Source organism: Varroa jacobsoni, unplaced genomic scaffold (genome assembly GCF_002532875.2).
Source record: "Varroa jacobsoni isolate VJ856 unplaced genomic scaffold, vjacob_1.0 scaffold_1381, whole genome shotgun sequence".
Taxonomy (NCBI): Eukaryota; Metazoa; Arthropoda; class Arachnida; order Mesostigmata; family Varroidae; genus Varroa; species Varroa jacobsoni.
In genome coordinates, this window is record NW_019214283.1 from 281517 (window position 1) to 303399 (window position 21883).

The 21883-nt window shown below is 41.2% G+C and overlaps 2 protein-coding genes across 4 annotated transcripts in view; one reads left to right on the forward strand and one right to left on the reverse strand.

The window, feature by feature from the left end:
- LOC111269352 (unconventional myosin-Ic-A) overlaps positions 1 to 5437 on the forward strand; it is a 10710-nt gene extending 5273 nt beyond the window's left edge. Inside the window, exons 4-11 of one of the 3 annotated variants that reach the window (XM_086972058.1) lie at positions 655 to 756; positions 959 to 1081; positions 2217 to 2342; positions 2733 to 2874; positions 3241 to 3338; positions 3698 to 3771; positions 4033 to 4139; positions 5048 to 5437. In XM_086972058.1, coding sequence (XP_086828184.1) covers positions 655 to 756; positions 959 to 1081; positions 2217 to 2342; positions 2733 to 2874; positions 3241 to 3338; positions 3698 to 3703 — 597 coding nt within the window. In that variant the 3' untranslated portion in view covers positions 3704 to 3771; positions 4033 to 4139; positions 5048 to 5437. The remainder of the gene's footprint in view (positions 1 to 654; positions 757 to 958; positions 1082 to 2216; positions 2343 to 2732; positions 2875 to 3240; positions 3339 to 3697; positions 3772 to 4032; positions 4140 to 5047) is intronic. The other 2 variants (XM_086972057.1, XM_086972059.1) reach the window with 2 other exon arrangements.
- A 3003-nt stretch (positions 5438 to 8440) lies between these two features.
- The window catches only part of btv (dynein cytoplasmic heavy chain beethoven), a 28876-nt gene continuing 15433 nt past the window's right edge, over positions 8441 to 21883 (reverse strand). Inside the window, exons 15-23 of the mRNA XM_086972063.1 lie at positions 19813 to 19995; positions 19203 to 19530; positions 17668 to 17864; positions 17121 to 17381; positions 10937 to 17032; positions 10601 to 10797; positions 10205 to 10277; positions 8936 to 9058; positions 8441 to 8697 (exon numbers count right to left, since the gene is read on the reverse strand). Of these exons, the coding sequence (XP_086828189.1) occupies positions 8539 to 8697; positions 8936 to 9058; positions 10205 to 10277; positions 10601 to 10797; positions 10937 to 17032; positions 17121 to 17381; positions 17668 to 17864; positions 19203 to 19530; positions 19813 to 19995 (7617 nt within the window). The 3' untranslated portion in view covers positions 8441 to 8538. The remainder of the gene's footprint in view (positions 8698 to 8935; positions 9059 to 10204; positions 10278 to 10600; positions 10798 to 10936; positions 17033 to 17120; positions 17382 to 17667; positions 17865 to 19202; positions 19531 to 19812; positions 19996 to 21883) is intronic.

Sequence of the window (21883 nt, forward strand, 5' to 3'; positions counted from 1 at the left end):
TATATATATATATGTATGTACGGTTAATATGAGCGTTTCCATTTATGGCTGACCCGTGTGAAACTTTCAATCAAACCTCAAATTCCGTATTGAACCTTTACTTTATGAGTTCGATTTTATATTTACTCGCCTTTCTCATCTCTTCCTGACACTGCTTTAACTTATGTGATAAGTTGATTAACCGATTTATCCGTTAATGCTCTTTTACCCCACGGCCACGGTATGCCCGCTGCCTGCTTGAGGCATACTGCAGTGCATTTTAGCTATAAACATATCCTTCATCAAGGTGCTTTCGAGAATTACGAGTGTGCAGCTCCATATGAAATTTACCCCATAGGTGAACCAACGTACAAGTACAAATATCTATGACACGTCACCTATGCGCCCATGAGCTCGACTACCATGAACTGGAAAAGATTCTACAATACAAAATGGTGGCTTTTCTGTACCTAATTATGCGCACCTAAGCTAAAACGTGATGTTAGTATTTAGTTCATTTATACAGGTGCAGTGAGACAAGCGCCCTCTGGATTGGTACATCATTCATTGTCGGATCGGAAGAGGATTTTCCTCATTTCAACTAAATTAAATAATTATTCTCACTATTTATCTTATTAATGTTGATTAAATTCATGATTGATACGTGTTTTGCAGTTCTTGAGATTGATACGCGTGGAATATCTGCAGCGACTAGCAAGGAGCTTGCCCGAATCAGTCATGGACAAATCTTGGCCAGAAGCACCATCACTTTGCAAAGTAATCCTTTTTCCTTTGGCGAATTATCTTACAGAAATCCATTAGTCGAATATATGAGATACATGATTCAATAGGAGAGAACGTACCCTCGCCAAGCTAACATTTGTTGACTCTCTTATCACCTATATGAGCGTACAACCTAATAATTACTGCAGTTTACGTCGACAACACGACAAATACGGACTAAGTGCTCTATTTTCAGGAAGCATCTCAAATTTTACAGGCGCTGCACCGGCGCATCCTTGTAAGAAACTATTTCCTCAATATGAGTTCGGAGCGGAAGGAACAGCTCCGATGGAAGCTTGAGGCCAGCGAATTATTCAAGGTACCAGTACCATAAGCCACGTCCTTTAACCTAAACAAGATGACCCCGTCACAGTACGTTCCTTTTCATGACCAGCATCTCGTTTCCCGAGCGTTCTTTATACGCGCTCATTTTTGTATTGATATAACTGCCGCTTGGCGAACAAGCGTAAAGCGTTAACAATATAGGACGATCGGATCGCTTGTAAAACAGATCGGGTTGCGGAAAAGAGTCAGTTAAGTATTCTGGCTTCGGGAAATGGTGCGTCGATAATTTAGTAAATGAGGGAAGTTATATACGACAAGAATATTTGATGTCTCATTTTGTAGATCTCTCTTAAACGCAAAATCACTCTTTTTATATCATTACTCTAGAATTAAAAAATTCTCTTGCCTTCTCTACGAGTCACGTGATCATCGAATATTGAAAACGACTCCTGAAGGTGCATAATTTCTGCAAAAAAACCGATACATTTCGATGAACTGAATAAAGGTGCTAAATAACTATTTGTATACCCTAAAATGAAAGGAACAAATACTTGAAAAACCTTCAGGTCTCTTTTTGGACATTTCAAGAACACGCCAATCGAAACATACTACATAATTGTATCTTAAATATTTACTAGTAAAAATGTTCAAAATTAAAAAATCAGAGTCCCAAAAATTGGGCTAGAATATCGGGGCCGTAGTCCCTGATAGGGGTCGGCTTAGGGCCGACGTGATCCATGTCCGTCCCTAACAGAAACAGAGTTAATCGGTCAGCGTTGAAAAAAGAATCCTCCATAGCAGCGTTGTAAAAATGCAAAGCCAGCACAGGCGAGTGAGGCAGCTGTTCGATCAAAGCTGGCAAAGAGAGCGCTCTGCGACGTAGTTGTACTTCGATTATCACGCATTTGCGATACTGGCGACAAACGTGTTTTTTTTTTTGTAGACGCGTTAGTAAATACTTAATTTCATAATTTTGCTGCATTTCTATAAGAGGTTATGAATAAATGAAGCAATAGAACTATCGTTACTACTTTCGAGTAGCTTGCTCGTGTAAGTATCCAGTCAACTGAGTTGACGTCAAGAGCACATATTATTATCATTATCTAGAAAAAAAAAAATGTTGATATTCTATAAAGAAGTTTAACGCATACATTTAATGTGCTTTGTAGGGCAAAAAATCAAGTTACTCGAATGGTGTTGAGGTTCCATTCGTTACATCGCATCTGCCATCCAGTCTGAAGCAACAACTCGAGCTCTTTCAAAATGAGTATCTGGAAAATAGCGACGTCATATCGGTTTGTACTGCATAGAGAGCGACTTGCAACAAGTTAGAAAATAACTTATGGCTTGTTTATCCAACCTGGACAATAGCTTGTCTGTCAGTTGCAATAACAGACTCTCGCAAGCCCTTCTAAAACATGTCTGCCAGATTCGTTTTCATTTAGATAAATTTTTCGAGTTTTACGTTCGGCTCTACTGCTATTAGGTGTATTTGCGTCCGGTTGAGCTTGCCAAACACGTTACCGTTGTCTTACCATTAAAATCGTCCTTATTTTACCTATGGAATCACGCAGAACGAATAGAAATCTTTTGCTAATACGAGGGCATCGTATGCTTAGCTGCTTTTCAAATTTCAACACTGTTAGCAGTGAACAGTAACGTGATTTTGTACTCGTCCTTCGCAGTACTCTTTGCCAGTGACGAAGTACGATCGACACGGCTACAGAGAACGACGATGGGTGCTGATCCTTACGACAAAGTGCATCTACCTGGTTGACGCAAAGAACTTTAAAATTAAGCACACCCTGCACCTCAAGGCTCTGCCTGGTAACATCGTTTAGATTTGCTGAGTCCGGGATTTCGGTTAACCAGCTGTTTTGTTTTTTGAATAGGCAAACAATTTTTAAACATCATTTATTGGCGTAATAGTTGGCGAGAACTGGGACTTCTATACCAGACAAAGGGGTTGTTGACTACCTCGCGCTACGCAACGATGTTTGATTGAATGTTTCCATCGCATCGTAATGGATGTTCGTTCAAAAAAAGAAAACAGTGATAATTCATAATGGCATGCAAACAATTGATGACAAATTTGATGGCATTAAAGGAAACTTTTTAGGAATATGTCATATCGAAACGTAAGTAAGTAGTTAGTAGTAGTAAAGTTTACAATGTGTCTGCTCTTGGTTTCAGATGCTTGTAAGTTATCCGTCCGAACTAACTGCACCGGCTCTGGTTCAGGCTATCATCTTTGTGATGGGACCGAAACAATCCCATCTTGCTCCCATACAGTATATGGAACGCTTTATACTATCGTTGAACTTTACATAAAATATATATATGTCTTTAAAGATTTCAAGCGTTGAAACGTAATTAACTCGTGCTCTAACTACAGATACTTCAGTTTAGTTGATCTACTTAGGGCAAGTCAAGTAACTATGTTGTGTCAATATTTAAACTTGCTAAGCCGAACTTACTTTTTACGTATCTGGGACGAGATTATTGCTGCTGATTAAATACAAATTAGACAGTTGGCACACAAAAGGAGTAATCGCAAACTTCCTCTATTCCTAACCTTTCGCACACCAGCTAAACTATTTGAACAGTTCCGACAGTATAACAACTTTTTTTTTCTTTTTTGTTATTTCAGGCATAAATGTAAGTTCACGTAGCGATGGGTTGGTGGTTTTACAAGATCGCGGTGCGAATATTGACTTAAAAAAGGTTAGCACATGAAACACTGTTAAATTGATCAACTGAAGTGGATTCGCGACTAACTACACTTACTGAATATACTATAACATATAATTAGCATTCTTCGTCATGTATCGTTGGTGCGTATACTTTCTACGTAACTAATACCCTACACAGAACGCGTTTATTTTCATAAAAAATGTTTCTATCAATCAACTCGGGGACAAAATCTGTTATTGGTCGCGTGGAAAGACGGTGTCTCAGCCTTAACTTTTGCGCAATTGTCTTCAGCAAGGCGATTTGATTCTGGACTTGGGTGGTTTCCTAATCGAGTGTCTATCGCTGACCTTTCTACTCACCGAAAACAGAACGTCCCTGAATATTATACAAAATGACACGTAAGTAAATACTGCTTTCTTTTAGCGTTCCGATGTTGTCGGCTACCCAATCTGCTTGACAAATAAATACAAATTATTATTATTGATGTTGCATTGACGTGTGCCGAATTTTATTAAAGGGCCTTAGCAGGACCATGTCGTGCGGTTGTTCCTAGAGCAGATTTTTTTGAGAAGAAAAATATTCCTGCTTGAAGCGTTGCTATACGACGCACGTTATATAATTGTTGTGATATTTACGATGCGATGAAAATGGACGTATCTGCTTGTATTTGTAACGGCGTTCAGTTGTTGACAATTTTCGTAAAAAAAAAAACGAGGGAAATACAGTATCGGTTAGTAACGCTTTCATCGCAACAGTAGTACGCTAACAAAAACATAACATAAGCGTTCATCTATTCCAGCGTTAACGTCACAGCACTGCCGTAGTCGATCGCTGAACTTTTTTCTTTTTTTCTGTCAAACTTACAATTCGGGCTTCTGCTTACCTATCGAGATGTATCGAAAACAGCATAGGTACATAAGATCACATCAATTGCGATAGCAGAAAAATAACGTAAACACCTGCCAGTTAACAACGATTTACCGAAACGCTTAGATTCTTATAGCGAATGGAAATCAAGATCGTTAGTGTGTATATCAGTGTTCCGGCATGTCGATACCCAACTCAGAACGACAGCGAAGGCCACCGGTAAACCTATCATATCAATATTCAGTACTATTACGGAGCTAAATATTATCAATCTCCATAACAAGTTGTCGACTACGGTGGGTGACAGCTAATAAAACAAAACAAAAAAGCTTTATAATCACTTTCTGGTGAAATTAAGCCGTTTGGAGTAAACCTCTTAGTATTCGACCATATATTGATATCACATGTATTTGAAATATATGTTTCCGACAATCGTAAGGTGTTTCGCGACGCCTAGAAGCAACCGTATATTCCTGACAGAGCGGAAATCACGACAACGAGTTAATGGACGATTCACGGGGGATATTTGAACGATATTGCGAGCTTTGTACAAAGGGATCGTAATTTTTACATAGTTTGGTCGTACTATATATAACATCCGTTATTCTGAGATACCTTGCAGTATATATCATCACATAGGCGATGGCAAAGTTGGGACAATAGAGTTTCGACGCGGAGTTTGTCCCTGCATCACGCGAAGCCCAAGTCGGCGGGTTCTGCATGTACTTAGTTAAGCTGATACGAACTGACAATAACTTACATCAACCGATCACGGATTATAATATGTGAAAAGTACAATAATAAATAATAATTGTAGAAAACCTCAAAACATTTCATCCTTTCGCAACCTAGCGTCCATGGCAGCCGACAAGCAACACCATTTCACTACCGCTAGGCAAATTGACAACCCGCTGTCAAATGGGGCCACCCCCCGATTTATGTATTAACACAAACACGCACCGTGTGCTTTTCTCCTCGTTAGGGCTTGCCTATGTTCGATAACGTCGCAAAGATACAGTACAAAACAGTCTGAGGGCCGAACCGACGGAATTGCCAAAATCCAAGCTTCATGAAAGATCCTCAGCTGTTAACCGTCGCTCGACTTTATGGCATTGGGAGCCATGTCATACGAAGCCCATGTCGTCGTAGCAATGTCGGACGAGCTCAATTCCCTCATCAGTTCTTCACACGTGAATTCTATACAATCGTTCTTGTCATCAAGCAAATAGCCGTTAGGACGTTTATTAAAGCTAATTAAGTGGAATGCCCTTTTCGTCAAGCCTTGTTCTATCCGCACCAAAAGGCTAATTTGATATTGACCGTTTGGCTTAGGTCGATTGTAGCAAAAGTAAACTCGCGCCTGAATAGACTGAATTCAAACTATCTTGTGTTGGCTAATCTCCTTTTAACGGCTTCAGGTACTCCTACTGTTTGTGGAAGTTCTCAGAATTATCTTTTTTTTTTTCACATCGTATCCAGGACTCACCCTTGTGAGAAAGCCTAGCGGAAGGTTTTGTTGACCCATTTTGGGTTTCTCCAGCAGACCCATGTGACAGCATAGTAACCATATGTTATGGTAATCTTTTGCCAACGCAGGAATTTCAACCAGTCACGGGATTGAGTGTTATGAGGCGTTACAAAACGAGTCATGTTTTCGTTTTGCTCTCCGATTTTTGCGCTGCAAGAAGGTACATGTTCGGCTATATGTTCCCGAAACGTGATTTGAATGCGGAAAAGGTGCTTTGTAGCGGCTGGCTGCCTTCTCAGACAGGCCAAATCCATTTATATATGTAAACTTCCACGGGTTAGAGACCTCCCAACGGAAGGCCGAAATGTAGGTTCATTCTCCTCTGGCAAACGAAAACTTCGAATATGATAAAAATGTCGATGAAGGGGAAAAAACTAGTTACTGGCCGCTTGTTATCGATCACACCCCTAATGACGCGGAACCGACAAATCGATACAAACTGATGCGACGGCTTCGAATTTTATGGGGTGCGTTCAAGGAAATCTATGCCACTATCGATAGCTGTTGACGGTCTAGCCCTAACATCTGAAACAGTGTCAATGGTATTCTTTGTTCCGATATAATCGACCAACCCAGTTAAAAAATTAAAGTCGTCCAGCAAACCTCGACGACGCTATCTACATTAAGCGTCTGTACGTGAGCGCTGACTGACGGTGTACACGTAAATAACACCACATGGGATTAAACCGCTCAGAATGTTAATTTTACGTGAAGCGTAAAAAACATGGGCAGTGAGAAGACAAAGCGAACGGTGCTCGATATTTAGCAAATATACGTAAATATATTTGCTATAATTACGAACAATCTCGAAGTTGGAAAGAGGATGATAAATTCCAATTTTAGTTCGAGACAGAAACGCGATCCTTGTCTTGGTGGTGGTGGTTATCGTACGTCATAGCGAGATTTATATCGGCAGATACCCAAACGGTTTAGCAAACGTGATTTTGGCGCAAAATTGAGGAAATAGCTTGCCGTTCCTGCCAAACCGCTAATGTTAATACTCCATAGTATTATTAAAGGCCAACTGAAGAAAGCTACGAGAATTAACTGCCAAAACTGTTTGCAGGGCATCTTTTTTTTCCCTACAAAATCAGTCGTCATGCTTCTCGTATCGTTAAGAGTACTCGCCTGGTTCCTCCATGACGTTGATATAAACAGGTAACAATACGAAAACAATCAGATTATTACCAAATGCGAAAATAATGCATGGTTAAACTGACGGAACAAATAGCAATATGCGCCAGAACAGGGTACGCTTTTAAGCTTATCAGGATTCCGACATTTTACAAATATATTCAAAACGTAGATTTATTTATTCGTTTAGAAAATATACTTTGCTGGCCGAAAATGGATAAAGCAACTTCGACAAAAGGGTGCTCATTTAGGTAAATTAAATCAGGTTACACTCGATCCTGTTTCTATGATCGAATATATTTTATGAAGCATGTAAAATAGAAAGTGCAGCCGAATTTCCACGTTCGACTGAAAAGTCATGCTGAAAATCGACAAGACACTGATAGGAAGCACCTATACAACAGAAAAAGATGTTTGATACCACCCGTCTAGTATGTAAACAATAATGTAGGTGAACGTTTTTCCTCTAGAAGAGGTCTTCGTAGAACGTATTCATATATATATATATATATATATTCTTTCATACGCAGTGCGGACCTGAGCTGATCGTCTAATACTGGCTATAAATGAAACACCTTGATGCTACTGTTTACAGTCTAGGAAGCAGAAATAGGTCCATTAGGAAGGCTGATGCCTAGTGTTGATTGGCAACAGTTATTATAGAGTACTGGTGACACTGGTCATAAATTTGGGAAACAAGTAACATATGTATTAGGACAGGCAGACGGGTTAGTTGTCGTTCGTTGGGTTCTTTAGCATGAAAAAGAAGAAAATACTCCCACTTAGGCCATCATGGAAGTTTGGCCGGGGTGAAATCGTTCCATATAGCTATATAGTTAGTATTAGTTAACGTAATATATATATATATATATATATACTGTGCTACGTAATCAAAAGTAACAGGTTCTCAAATCGTTTATTCAAGTCAAATAGTTTCGTTAGAGGGTGTGATAGTGAACCGCTTGAGATGAGTTAACGTTCCCAAAGGCGGCGACTGATAGGTCGGGTTCTACAGTTGTCATTTGCTGAAGACAGACCATTTTAGGTGGTAGTTTGGTCATACAATTTGACTGAAATACGACTCAGATGATAGTTCCCTTTTACAGCTTAACTTACAAACGCTAAATAAATAAAATCGACAGATAATTGATTTTAAAAAAAAAGACCAGATTTATGTGTGAAACTGGCACTTCTTTAATGTTAATCAGAAAACTAATGTGAGATAGTGACGCAAGGGGCATTTGTACGGCATGAAACGCACTCAACACCTAGAGATTCGTAAGCAGAAGGGTAACATTGAAGAGGACCCATGTGTCCGGGTCAGTATCGCAGGGAAGGTCTAGGGAAGCGACCAATTTTGTACGTGCAGGATCCTCGTAAAGGGGTACGCTGACCATGTTGGAGTGGCTGGATGACTGGAGTCGTACCTAAACGCAGCAAAATAGTATGAATCATTCGAAATAAAGCTGATGAAATATGAAAAAGAAAGCGTTCCGAAAGCTACCTTTCAATTTGAGTTTCAGCAGTCAACGCTTACTTTGCCAAACCGTTACCTTTAATCGATCAAATCACTAAGAACAAGGCAGCTATAGCTTTGCAGTTGCTCTGGAAGTGTTGAATATTCTCTGTATATAGTAGTTAAGTAAATGAGTAATGGGCACTTACATCCGCGATCCATCCTAAGTGGGCGGTGGGCAATAACGAAGTTGTGGCTGATTTGTGCAAGCACTCTGATAATGATGTCCCATCGAAGACCGCCCCCTCGATCAACAAATTCTCGACTTTAACCTGCTTTCGTAAATACGAGAGCCAATTTTTGGCCAAGACATTTGTCATTATTATTATCATTGGCATCACAGGCCGAGCGACACTCAGTCATTGTTGTTTGTTGTTTTAGGTTTTTCTTTTACGATGCGACCTTAGACAAGGCACAGTTTATGCATCACATTAACTGTGAAGCGTGTCGTCGGCTGTACGGCTAGATATTTCCACAAACCATAAAACGAAATATACTATAACTAATATGACCGTTTCTTTTATGAGGTCGGTAAAAAGATCTAGATATTACAATTAAGCGAAATTTTGATTTTCATCTTTATATAAACCGAATAATTACATCAGCATCAACTACGATAGGTTTCTACGTCTTTAGATTCTTAGTAACCAAAAAAAAAAAAACAACATATTTTACATTTATTTTTCTACCAAAAGCTTGCCGTTGTCCAATTCCAATATGGTGCCGAAATATGGCAATCTCTAGGAAAAAAACACGTGGACGTCATTGAACAAATGCAAAATCGGTTTGCTCGAAGAGTTGCCCTCAGAGGCGGCGTAAACCACATTGGCCTACTTCTTCGATCTACATATAAATTGCACTCTAACGCAGATATTGCTATGGATAAAAGGTTGAAACTACTTGATATGATATTATACTTCGTTAGCATCGAATTTAACGCGTTCCGCGCTAAGGACGCGGCAACAACGTCCGAAATAGCCTGAGTTGGGACGATAAATGTTGGAAGCTGCTTCTATGGAGAAATATTTTTGAATTTCACCACAGATAAGTCAAATAACGTTACCAGTAAGATCACTATAACATGGTACTATTTCTTATACTGTTACTGTGTGTAACTCTTCAAGTATTCTAAATGCATTAAATAATATATTTCTCTCGTCGCGATAAACGTGATTCCGATGTAACTTATAGAGAAAAAACAGAGCTGGCCATTCGTAGGTGGTGACCAGGCATGCTGGAAGATGACAGTTGAATACTATACAAAAGCTTTAAGTTTTACGACCAGTTGGATGGTTTATCACTGCAATCTCGAGCAATGCAAGCCGCTAAAATGTCTAATAGTGATTGCAACAATGTTAGCTTGTCTTAATACTAGAGATAACTATTGAATTTTACCAATTGTTTGTGGTGGCGCCCACCTGAATCTGGCATGACAGTGGTTTCCGGAACGAAACATCAAGACGCAGGCTGTTGATGGCGCTCTTGGTTATCCTTAAATATGGTTATCGATTAGAAAAATATGCCTTAGACCTGTCCGTATAGAATAGTACAGTCCGCAACTCAGATTCAGGGTTATGGGTTGCGTGCCGTATCTTTAGTTGCCGCGATGGCTTATGGGGAAGCTACTTTAAAACCTGAGATAATTTTCAGCTTGGAATAATTATCTAATAGGCCTAGGAGCATAACTGCGCTACATCAACGACATAATAATTTCATTTAGTTCTAGGGCATTGCTTCTTTTTGTTACTAACGTTTCGCATATGGTTTGATGAATAGCCAATTTAAAGGGAAATTATGTGTCTGTGCTCGCTTACCTAGCTGTCTGCTGCCGGAGAGCATTAAGGAACTTATTTGGGTGAAGGAGTTCGGCGAGGTCGAAAATGGCGTCAAACGAAAAACCCGATGAAGACATCCATTTGTTCTGAATGGCAGACGCCTTAGATACTAGCTGACGCATGTAGTTGTATGGGTCTTCAGGACCACTCCATTGCCGTTGCCATTCCAGCGGTGTCTGTTCAAATAGATCGCAATTGTTATGGACATCTTCATACTTAGTTAGGAAACACGAAAACCATCAAAATTAGAATACTACTACTGATAATAGGATTAAGCCAACTTTTATGACAAATCGTCCTCGTCGATGAACCTACCTCCAGTTTAAGTAGTTGTTCTGCTATTGAGGCCGAACTGTTTGTAACCAGTATGGTGCCTCTGATCGTTTTACTGATCTCAGCAAGATCTGAGTGCACCGATTGAACTAGTCGAATAGCCGCGTTGTATTCATTTAGCATGAACGTCTCCAGAGGACTGTCCCCCTCAGTAAAATCGTCCAACTTCTGCTGGTGGATATTCAGTCCTTCATTAAGTTTTTTCCAAAAAGCAAGCAACGGCCCGACGCCACGACTCCAACGTTCTATAGTTTTTTCCACTCTTCCCTCGATTTTCGCAGTATTCATTTGTTTTAGCCGACTGATAATTTCATTTGCCTTAACTTTCTGCTGAGTACGCTGGATGTTTGCGGGCAAATTAAGGAACACGGGACGGTCCTCATCAGGCAAGGCCTGGATAACCCTGAGGTGCTCTTTCGTTGTGGTATTGATCGGCATAGACACGTTTGGGGCAACTCCTTTCGATTTCGAGTTACCAGTAATGACGAGTGGATTAAACAGCCGTTGAATATGGGCTGCCAAAATACGAGCATCAAACTCTGATTCGATTCGACCCCCATATATGGCGACATCGAGAAGACCTCGAAGATAGGTCCACTCGACGGACCCTGAGCAGAATTGCTGCTGACAGACTTGTAGGGCGGCTTTGAGATCGCCTGTAGAGAAATCATACTCCTTGGACCAGCCCTGAGGAAGGTAGGCTCTGCGTTGCTGAATAATGGCATGGAACCAGGCTAGAACAAAGATACACTGCGAGGCTTGAAGGTTACCTCGACAGTACACAGTATCCTGGTTCCATGAATCATAAATTCGCTGCAGATTACGTTTGATACCCGGAGGCGTTTCGTAGGCGATTTTCAGAGACATTTCCAACAATTGCGGAGGAATGGTTTCTTTCGGTTCGGTGGTAAGCCACAACCTGAAATCGGAATGCGGCTCTAACATACTCCACTCCTTGAGTAGGACCGGAATCCAAGCCGTAACAAGGTGTAGATTTGTTAGGCACAGCCACTCGCCATCGACCGCACACCTTTTAAGCGCTTTAATTGCTTCAACAGTCTGTTCATGGCCTAAAGAGATCTGGGTGTATTTTCCACTGCCAATTGTACTGTCTGCTGCCTCAGCGATCTCGATACTGGGATCGATCCCCGATGGCACCGGAATCAGTATCGGCACAGTCGAAGAAGACAACTCGACGAAAACACGTTTCAGTGATCGGATTCCCGCCGATAGGTCCTTGACGTTTATAGCGGATGCAGCGAAGTCGTTCATCTTCGAATAGAGACGATCCGGTCGAAGAGCTTTTATCAACAATACCTCGACGAATGGCTTCAGTCGAAGTTGCGATGGAATCTCATCCTCGCATTTGCTACTGGCGCCAAACTGGCTCCACATATCTCTATTATGCAGTTCTAAGGAGGGCCAAATATCCATGTTATTGGCTTTGAAGGTAGCTATCGTAGGGAATTGGTCAGGCTCAACCCACGGGGGTACTGAGCTCTTTGACACTTCCGCTTTTGTATCGGAAAGTCCCATGAACGTGTCCCATTCCATCTTTGTAATGTGTTCCGGCTGCATTTTGCGTACGATGTGGAGTGCGAAACAAATTCGGTCTTCTTTGAACAGAGCCCTACTGAAATTGATAAATGTTGCCTTTTGAAGCTCATTGCAGAGTTCCTGTATGTTCGTCTCAACGTTCGGTGACCGAGTCGTAGTTCGGAGAACGTTTTCGAAAACTTCAACAAAATTGCTTAGGTCGAAGAGATAAATTGGTGATAAATGACGTAAGTCTCGGGTCACAAAAAACATATCACTGGCGAAGGATGCTAGTTTAGAGTATTGATGACGTTCGAATTCCGCTGAAGCCTGCAGCTTCTCGGATTCTTTAAGCGCGTTTGCAATTGTAATGCTGTTCTGTTTGTTCTGATTTAATGACGCCAAAAGTACTCTGTTGTCGAGCAGGCTGCCTTGAGACGACGCCAGCTGATTTAAAAGCTCGTCTTCCATTTTCGCAAGTTCAACCCTCATCGTTTCCTGATTTCTAATGAGCTCCATTCGTTTTTTCTCGAAATCGGGATTTTCATTGTGGATAATTTTGTCAAGAAGTTGCTCGGATAATGCTGCTTTAGTAATTGAGAAGTTGACAACCTGCACCAGAGAATTTACGTAAGGTGGTAGTACCGTCAAAGGGTTCTGGGTGTGAAGAATTAGTTCAAAATCCTCATTCAGGTCTACAAGTTTATCGCCAAGCTGCACCATTGATCTGGAGCCTTGCGCTATAAGGTCTTTACGCAGAAGGGGGATAAGAACGGGAGCGACTGTCTGTGTGTGGGGAATTATTAGCATTTTCCCAAAACGTATTGCCAGCTCCAGCACTGTCAGGAAGCGATCTTCGTTCTGAGCAACGACCTCGACTATTTTTGTCTTGTACGATTGAAGCCATTTCAGAGCACAGTTCGTCGGATCTATAAGAAACGTTGCTATCGGTGAGCTCTTAATAAATACACCATTGTCCACAGATAGCTTATCGGAGGGGAGGTTATATTGCCTCCAAATAAGTATTTCTTGCTCAGAGCATAGGAACTTGCTGGTGTCAAAATCGCTAGAAAGTTTCACAGTGTTCAACCACGTGGTCAGCAAGCTCTGCCGAACATCTTCTGGAAGCTGACCCAAATAGATGACAGACGCTGCAGCCATAAGGCAACGGAGAGGCAGGTCTTGCAATTGAGTATCGATATCACTTAGTTGTTGCCGCCATCTGGAGTATTCGTCTTGTAATTGTGCCACCAATCCTTCCGCAGCGTTCAACGTATCCTGGGCTGCCTTAAGACCAATTTCGATTTGAGCTGCTTCGGTCGTCAGCTTGTTTAGCTGCTCTTTAAGTTCAGCTACTTGTTTATCGACACCTCGAAGGGCAGACGCGAGATCCTTGGATCTTTGTTGAGACTGTTGAAGATTTTTCGTCAGTTCGGCTTGTTCTCTTTCGAGTGGTTCGATTTTCTGAAGTACCGCCGCATACTTAACATTTGCGCGTACCCAGTCGGCCAGAGGTGCAGATGCAGCCGAAGCTCTTTTAGCATTTTTAGGATCGAACGAAGTGGCACGCTTCTGTAGGAGTGTCTCGACATTCTGTCTGATATCGGATGTAATTTGATGAGCGTCAAAGTTCATTATTTCGTCTTTCACGCCCCGCTTTGAGAGGAAGCTTTTCATTGCAACCCATGAGAGATCATTGGCGCCCATTAGGCTCAACACGCCTTCCAAAATGTCTCGGATGACATCTGGTGGAGCTCTAAGTGATCGGATCTCTGAAAGAGACTCAGCCTTAATACCACCGACTGCTGCTTTGGCCTGACTAATCAGGGGCTCAATTTCGCTGAGTTCAGTATCAATTTCCTTCTTTCTTTGTTCAAGTTTCCTATTCTCGATTACCATCTTCTTTTGTAATATTTGCATTTCCGTTCGTTGCTCGGTGGTTCTCGACACGCTATCGGTAATAGCCTTCAGAGCTTCATCGGCCTCAGCTCTTTTCTTTACAAGCAAGTCCTCTTGGATCTTCGCGTCTGCTCTAAGTTTGTTGACGGTCTCCTTTGCCTCATCAAGTTTCTCCACTCCTGCTTTTAAGTGATTTTTCCTTTGTTTTAATTCTGTGTATTTCAGCTGGTACAAACTATCATACGCCTTAATAAACGTTTGATATGTTCTAGGCGAGCAGTAATCTTCGCTGACGCTCTTGTGAATTTTGCAGAAAAGCTTGGAGAATGCGTCCACAGTTCGACGATCCGAATTCGCTGTTTTAGGCCGGTCGTTAGACTCGATTATTAGCATGGGCATTCGCTCCATAGTCTCGGTGCTCCATTCGGTTGTCCAGATAACACAGCAATGTTTATACAACGCTGGATTGTCCTCGATTCTTCTGTCAAACCGCGGGTCAGTATAATTCATACTTATAATTACACGCAGGTTCTGCTTAACCTTTTCAGAAAAATATGCAAACACTCCACCACGGAAGCCTTCATCCGATGCCACCTCTTTGAGAGACTCCAGCTCTTGCGGGGCAAACAGTCCAGCGAGTTCTCCGGATGCCAGGACGCCACAAATTGTGTCCAAGAACTCTTCATTTTCAATCTGGTATTCCTCAATAAATAGAATGGTCGGTTTCCTCTCAATTCCTGCATTTTGTAGCGCAATCTTTAGACTGTTGTTAAAGTTGACCATTGAGTAGCTTAGTGTGGTTCTAGGAGTCACAAACATATAGTCGTAAAGGTGGGCCAACAGTGAAACGCTTAACCGCCTGCCAATACCAGGTTGTCCGACAAGAAGTAATGAATTGTTGTTTTGTGTTAGTAGACGATCAATTTTAGCAGCTAAGTATAGGAAATCGTCGTGAAACACAGGTTTGATCCGGCGGATTTCACTTGCGTATCGTGTTGAAACTTTTTGCAGGCTAGCTTCCCAATCGTTAGAATGAAGTTTAATGAGATATCGACCTAAAGGCCCGGAAAAGCCATCTGAAGATACAAAAAATGACTCCTTTGTCAGCAAGTCGACCAGAACATTTTTATATCCACTACCGAGATCGTTATCGAGGACTTCAGCAAATAACGTAAGGAAATCCTTCATATCAGCGTCAGTGGCCAACGAGTCACCAAATATTCTTAATGCTTCGTGACACCAAACCACAGGAAGTTCACCTTCGGATTTTGTGTATCTTGTCATAACACGGGCCCACGTGGTTAAGTTTCGAGCAGTAAAAACGTAATGCTTTCGAGAATCTATTGTAAACTTTTTTCGTATCCTTGTAAGCACGTTTGCCATGGCAGTCGCTACGATATTTTGATCCATGGACGACTCTTTGAGGACAGGCGATATGAGGGTTGAATAGATTTGGGTCAGCTCCTCGCGGTCAGGATGTTCGAGTGAAATAATTAGCGATATAGAAGTAAGTCGAGTCGAAATTTGGGCCCGATCAGTGACCGTTGCGATAAACTGAATTCGCTCGAAAGCTATCCAATTCAGACAATCATCATAGAAACCTCCGTAGTTTACTATTTGTTGGAGCCATTCGATCAACCGACAAGTGCCCCATTTATCTTTTTTCGGTACATCAATGTCTTTAAGTAAAAAAACTAATTTTTCACTATCTTTCGGCCGAAGGACCTTGCTTGTACTGCCCGAGTTTACGGTAATACAGTGTTGTAAAAGTTTGTGATGAACATGTGATGGCTGCGTCTGCGACGAACAGTACAAAATAGCCATCTGGACTGAAGTTGATGATAACTTAGAGAAACAGTGTCGAACCAGAAGACATTTCCCCGAGCCTTGAGGGCCAGCAATAATAATAGGTTTGAGCTGGTCCAGCCAGGAAATCAGAATGTCCGCAGCTCGTTGAAGGTGGATCGTCTCAATGACGGGGATCCTGTTTATCGGTCCTGTGAGAGCTGAGATGTCAACGCTCTTTGTGTCGGTAAAGCTGTAAACATCGAGGCGGTCACGCTTCCTGTTATAGAACGTAAATTCAGCCTTGCTGGGGTCAGGGATCATCTCATTCATCGTTGTGAGCACGAGCTTAGCGAAAGGCTGTCTCGCCAAAGGCTTCAGATTCGCAGCAAAGCCTTGCAGGAGGGCAGCCGTAAACTCAGCCTTGGATTTAACGCCATGCAGTAGTGACAATGCACTAACAGAGGTTCCAACACTAGTGGTTGTGATAGCATTCTCGTTACGTTTTACTACCCAGTCAAGACAGCTAAAGAAGTAACTATCCAACAGTGGTTTGAGCGCCAACTGTACATCGGGCCTTTCTTTCTTTAGCCACGCCGAAACGATGTTGGCCGGGTTTATATTTTCCGCGCTTAGATGTATGATACCCATACGCGAAATGGTTGCCGGCGAAGCGTGCGACAGGTCGTGTGTTTCGAAGAGGAAGTTCACATTCGGTCCAAATTGAATGCGCTCTCCGGAGGGCATTGTTAGTAGACGATTATCGTCGAGAACAGAATTGAGCGCCTCAATCCATTCCGGATCCACATCACCATCACAAATTATCCACGAATTCGTAGAATGCTCTTCTTTTATTACCTGCAGCACACGCACTGTTTAGTTTACTTGTTTCATAAATTGTTTCAAAGATAAACGTAAAAACATTTATTTTCGAAAAGCTACTTGCCTGTCTAGCAGACAGGGTGAGCACTCCGTCGTGCCACTCTCTCGTGTCAAGGTCGACTCTGCCTAAAAGTTGAGCTCGGCCCATGGCCTTAGGATTAAAGACGTGTGTTTTAATATCTATGCCTTGCTTGAGAAGGGCAACCTTTAACGTTTTCCAAAGCGTAGATTTCCCGGAGCCTGCTGGTCCTACAACCACCACCCCCATCCTTTGTCGTAACTGTTCGCTTAACTCCACCATTTTTTTAACCTGTTTCTCATCCACCTACGGGCCAGGAAGGAACAAAATAATCAAAGCCTATAGTATTGTTTTATGAAAAGGGTCTATTGGTTGTTTGTAATATATGCTAACTTTGGTGACTATTTCAAAAGCTAGGATTCATACGAAATACGAAGGGCTATTTATGTTCAAGGGTCAAGTAAGGCTGTTTCGTGGTCAATATTGTGTACTGATCTACACTGAAGAACGGCTGCTTTCAGTATTTAGATAGTGCGCTTGTTTGATTGTGTTTTTTCTTCAATCATCTCTTCTTTTACTTTCTGCGGCTTACCTCAAGACGAAGTTCTTCGCAGGCCTCACGGCAGGTCTGTGCAAGTTCATCGTTGGAGAAGTCTTCTAGCTCTATTCCAGGAAAGATGTCACAGAGGAGGTCATCAAACAGCTGGCAGTCTCGATAGGCAAGCTTCGATAGGGTATTAAGACGAAGCGCCCGAATAATGACTGCCGACTCATCCTGTTCTCTACATTCTTATTCATGCACAACATAAAATACAACAAATTTACAAGCGGTATTACATCTACAACTTAATTAAGCGAGGTCAGCTTCCTACAGCTTTGGAAGGATAATTATAAGCAAAGGAATTGCATTCAGAAGCATTTATAGGTCCCGCTATGCAAGATGTGTGCTTAAATGGAATACATCTATCAAATATTAAGGTATTCCTCCGAATTTAAAATTGTCCTTTTTTTGAATAGGAACCTGTTGTTCATGTGGTTTACCAGTCATTGTTGTATGATGTGCGTATTGCAAATACGATGTTATTTGTATATGTACAGCTGCCAGACTCTACCGACTCAAGTGTTGAAGGGGAAGAAATGGACAAACATGTACTGTTAATATAGCCATTTAAAGATGTTTAACTTGTCCGGAAATACTAGCATTGTTATCGTTACCTGCGTCGTAGTAGAATGAATATCATTGAGCTCTAAACAGATGTATTTTAATAACATTAACATCTAAATGATTCATACAGAGATACCGTTGTTTTTCAAAACTGTGGCGCGAATGGCTTATGAAAGCTACAAACGGGCGCTGTTCATCGCAGTGATCAGTGACAACGCAATTCCAGAACGGAAGAATATTTCAGTAAAGATATACTGATACAAGATAAAAGGAGAAACAGTCTTTCTCATATTTAACGTAGGACAGCCAGAGAGCTGGGGCTCCCTCTCTCCTCTTCCAATTCGTACACGATTCGGTCATTTTTTTGCGAAAAAAATTATAATCGCTAACCAACTTTAGTTGATGATACCTTACATTTTATATGCTATAGGAAAATAGCGCATATATATGGGTCATTCGGAACGAAATGGTTTGGGCAATCTATTGCAAAGAGATAGTCAGTCAGAGACTACTCATGCATGTTTATTTATTATTTACCATACGATAAGACTTTCTGGCTACATGGTGAGCTCTTTCCATCCAAGATCAACTTTGGTATACTTTAATTCGGGCGTAAGTAGCACACCCCGAACTTTAACAGTCATTCAATTCAGTTCCATCATGAAAAATTTTACACTTTATATCAGCGCGTACAATCCAAACGTCTTCAACACGCTATACTAGCACGGAGTATCAATGTTAAGGTGATAGCTTTTGACTGTATGATAATTTTATCGTATGTTAAAATCCTATCATGCTACGCCGCGGAGCAAGTTGAAAGTATTGAAACTATAAGGATAAATGATACGTCTGTCTATACGTACAGCACCGAGAACTCGTCGCAGTGAAGGCTGTGTATTGTCTTTCGATCTTAGTTGATCTCGAGCCAATTATGTCAATTCGAATATAGGACAGGTACTCACCTCTACTGAGGGCAGCGTGACGCAGCTGAGTGCCGCACGCCTGGATAACGCTTTTGAGACTACGCAGTCCCCAGTCATAATGTTGTTGCTCCGAGAGAAACTCTTTAGCCAGAGTGAAGACGGCTACAAGTTTGGTACTAAGTACATTGGAGTATTTGAATCCTTCGGCGTAGAGCAACACTTGAGTAATAACAACATTATCGGGGACGGTCATCGCGACAGGTCGAAAAAGCTGTTTAAGATTGTCGGGTAATTTCTGTCGGCCGCCGTAACCTTTACCGGCCGGATTCATGGTAACAAAGATGCCGGCATTTAGATTAACGTCCACCTACAGAAAATGTATGTTTTGAAAACAAAATATTCCCTCAGATCTTTATACGTACTAGAAATGTACATAAAACCAGTGAAAAAAACTAGTTTCTAATTAGCCAATCGACATTAATTCGAGCCACAAACGTTGCTTATACCAAGTAGCACATTAGGGTCCTCACTGTGATACGGGAATCAAATGATTAGCAGGGATATGAATGGGATGAGGTGTCTGAGACCTACGCAAGGCATAAATGGTGATTATTTTGCATTGAGAAGCTTCGAGTTTGTAACGACAAACCTGTTGGTTAGACAAGTGGACTATTTTCTTTTTGTCCTTGAGAGCGTTTTGGATGGCCTGGATGTTAACGGATAGGGCACTCAGTACGCCTTCTTCGAGTCTGTTGAATTCATCAAAACAACCCCAGGCTCCGCATTTTACCAATCCTATAAAAATTCGGTTCATGGACTTGACGTCGATCCCCTGTAAATGCGCAATAGTATCGAACGTTTTGCTTCTTTTGTCCTCTGGCATTTACGATTATTATTAAACAGTAGTTGACTTACTTAGAAAAAAAAGGCACTGGCAATTTTCGATAATTTTCCTACATGAATCGAGAGTAATTCTCAACATTTTTTGTGGATGCACTCCTTGCGTATATTCCTTATTCTAGAGGGCTCGGTCCTATAAACTACTTCGCTTTCCAAAGACCCTCCAGAAAATAGTTGATCGCTACGTTTGACGCGTTGACGATTGACATGATGACGAGCAATACATATATCTAAGCGGAGAAAGTCGTATTAGTCCTATTAATTGGCCTACATAATAATGTTTTTTCTAACGAGGTTTGATTAAGGATCGTCGAAGCGGCTTATATGCCGACTGTTTTGGGGGACTACGAGACTTTTGAAAATATTCCCTGAAAGGCTTTTCGAAAAAAAAAGAAAAAACATCAAAATATCGAAAATACTTTTGCTATGAATTACGCCGCATATTTTGCCATTTTTCTTCGATTGTATTGCTAGAGTTCGGCAAGCTGAATAATGGTGCTATAATAAATAAAAACTGTATTTGAAAATTAAAATATCAGATTATTATTATTAATTAAAATAAGCGTTTTAAACTTCTTGAGTGAATCTCTAATAAATATCAACTCGAAGGCTATACGAGGTGTAACACGTATAAGATCTGTTCATTTTAGGGTAGGCTGATCAAAGAGCTGCTAAGCGCTTTGGCCTAGGACAAGATCGCGCGAAGTACCGACGAACCGAATATACGTCCGTTAGAGTAGAAAAGGTTACGTAAATTACTGCAGTAAAGTGTGAGGTTAATTGTGCCACATATTTGAAACAGGAACACGGTAATAATATTTTTCTATTTTTCATAATGGCATAGCAGCATTAGTAGATGTCCAGAATGCAACGATGCCATGGCTACAATAACGACTCCCGATTAGATGATGGATATGAAATGTCTGACTTATACCATGTACGGTACATTAACGCTAACTTATCACGTCAGCTTTTAAAGAAAAAATGCTGGGAACACGGTAAGTGTTACTTCTAAGTACCGGATCACATAATTGAGCACAAACGTTTTCGCCTATAAGTTGAAGCTGTTTTCTTTTCGTTTGATCTTTTTGGTTGAGCTTAATAAGGCTGCCCTTGCTCAGTATTTGTATATACAAGGAATATATAGAAAAAATAATAAGTAACGGGCGAACAACTTACGGTTGTGTTTGTCCCGTAGACATGCTAACATAGAATCGGGATGGAGTTACAGAGATACACAGACACACTCGATGGATTTAGTCGGAAATTGTGAGTTAGAGATCCAACGCTAGTCAACTGTAGTTCCTATAATATTATACTTCACAATATGCTTGCAGCGCGCAGCGTTACGGTATCTTTGCTACAAATGTATTGTACAGTTGAATCTGCCCTTCGTTACATAGTTTGCTTATTTTTTAGTACTTCGATAATGCAAAAGTGAAGCTTCTGACAAAAGATCTTCGCTCCACCACGCATATGTATATAATTACCGGTTAGTTTTCAAGTTTGTGCAAATTTGCCCAATCGCCGTAAATCATTTTTTCGGATGTTATTTACCTGTTATCTGGTGGTATATTGTGACCAGCCAAAGCGCAAGTTTTTCGAGTTTGAGATACATGAGAGTAGGTCTCTGTGCCAAGCGTCCCATCCCTTCTTGCGCTTTTATACGTCACAGTCAACACCATACACGCACTACAGTTTGACCTTGGAACTACTTATGTATTTGCACCAAAGAAGAATTATACTACACCAAGTTTGAATCGGTGTTTTTTTCATTTTATGGGCTCTTGATTTAAAGCCGCCTCATCTCACCTCACCTT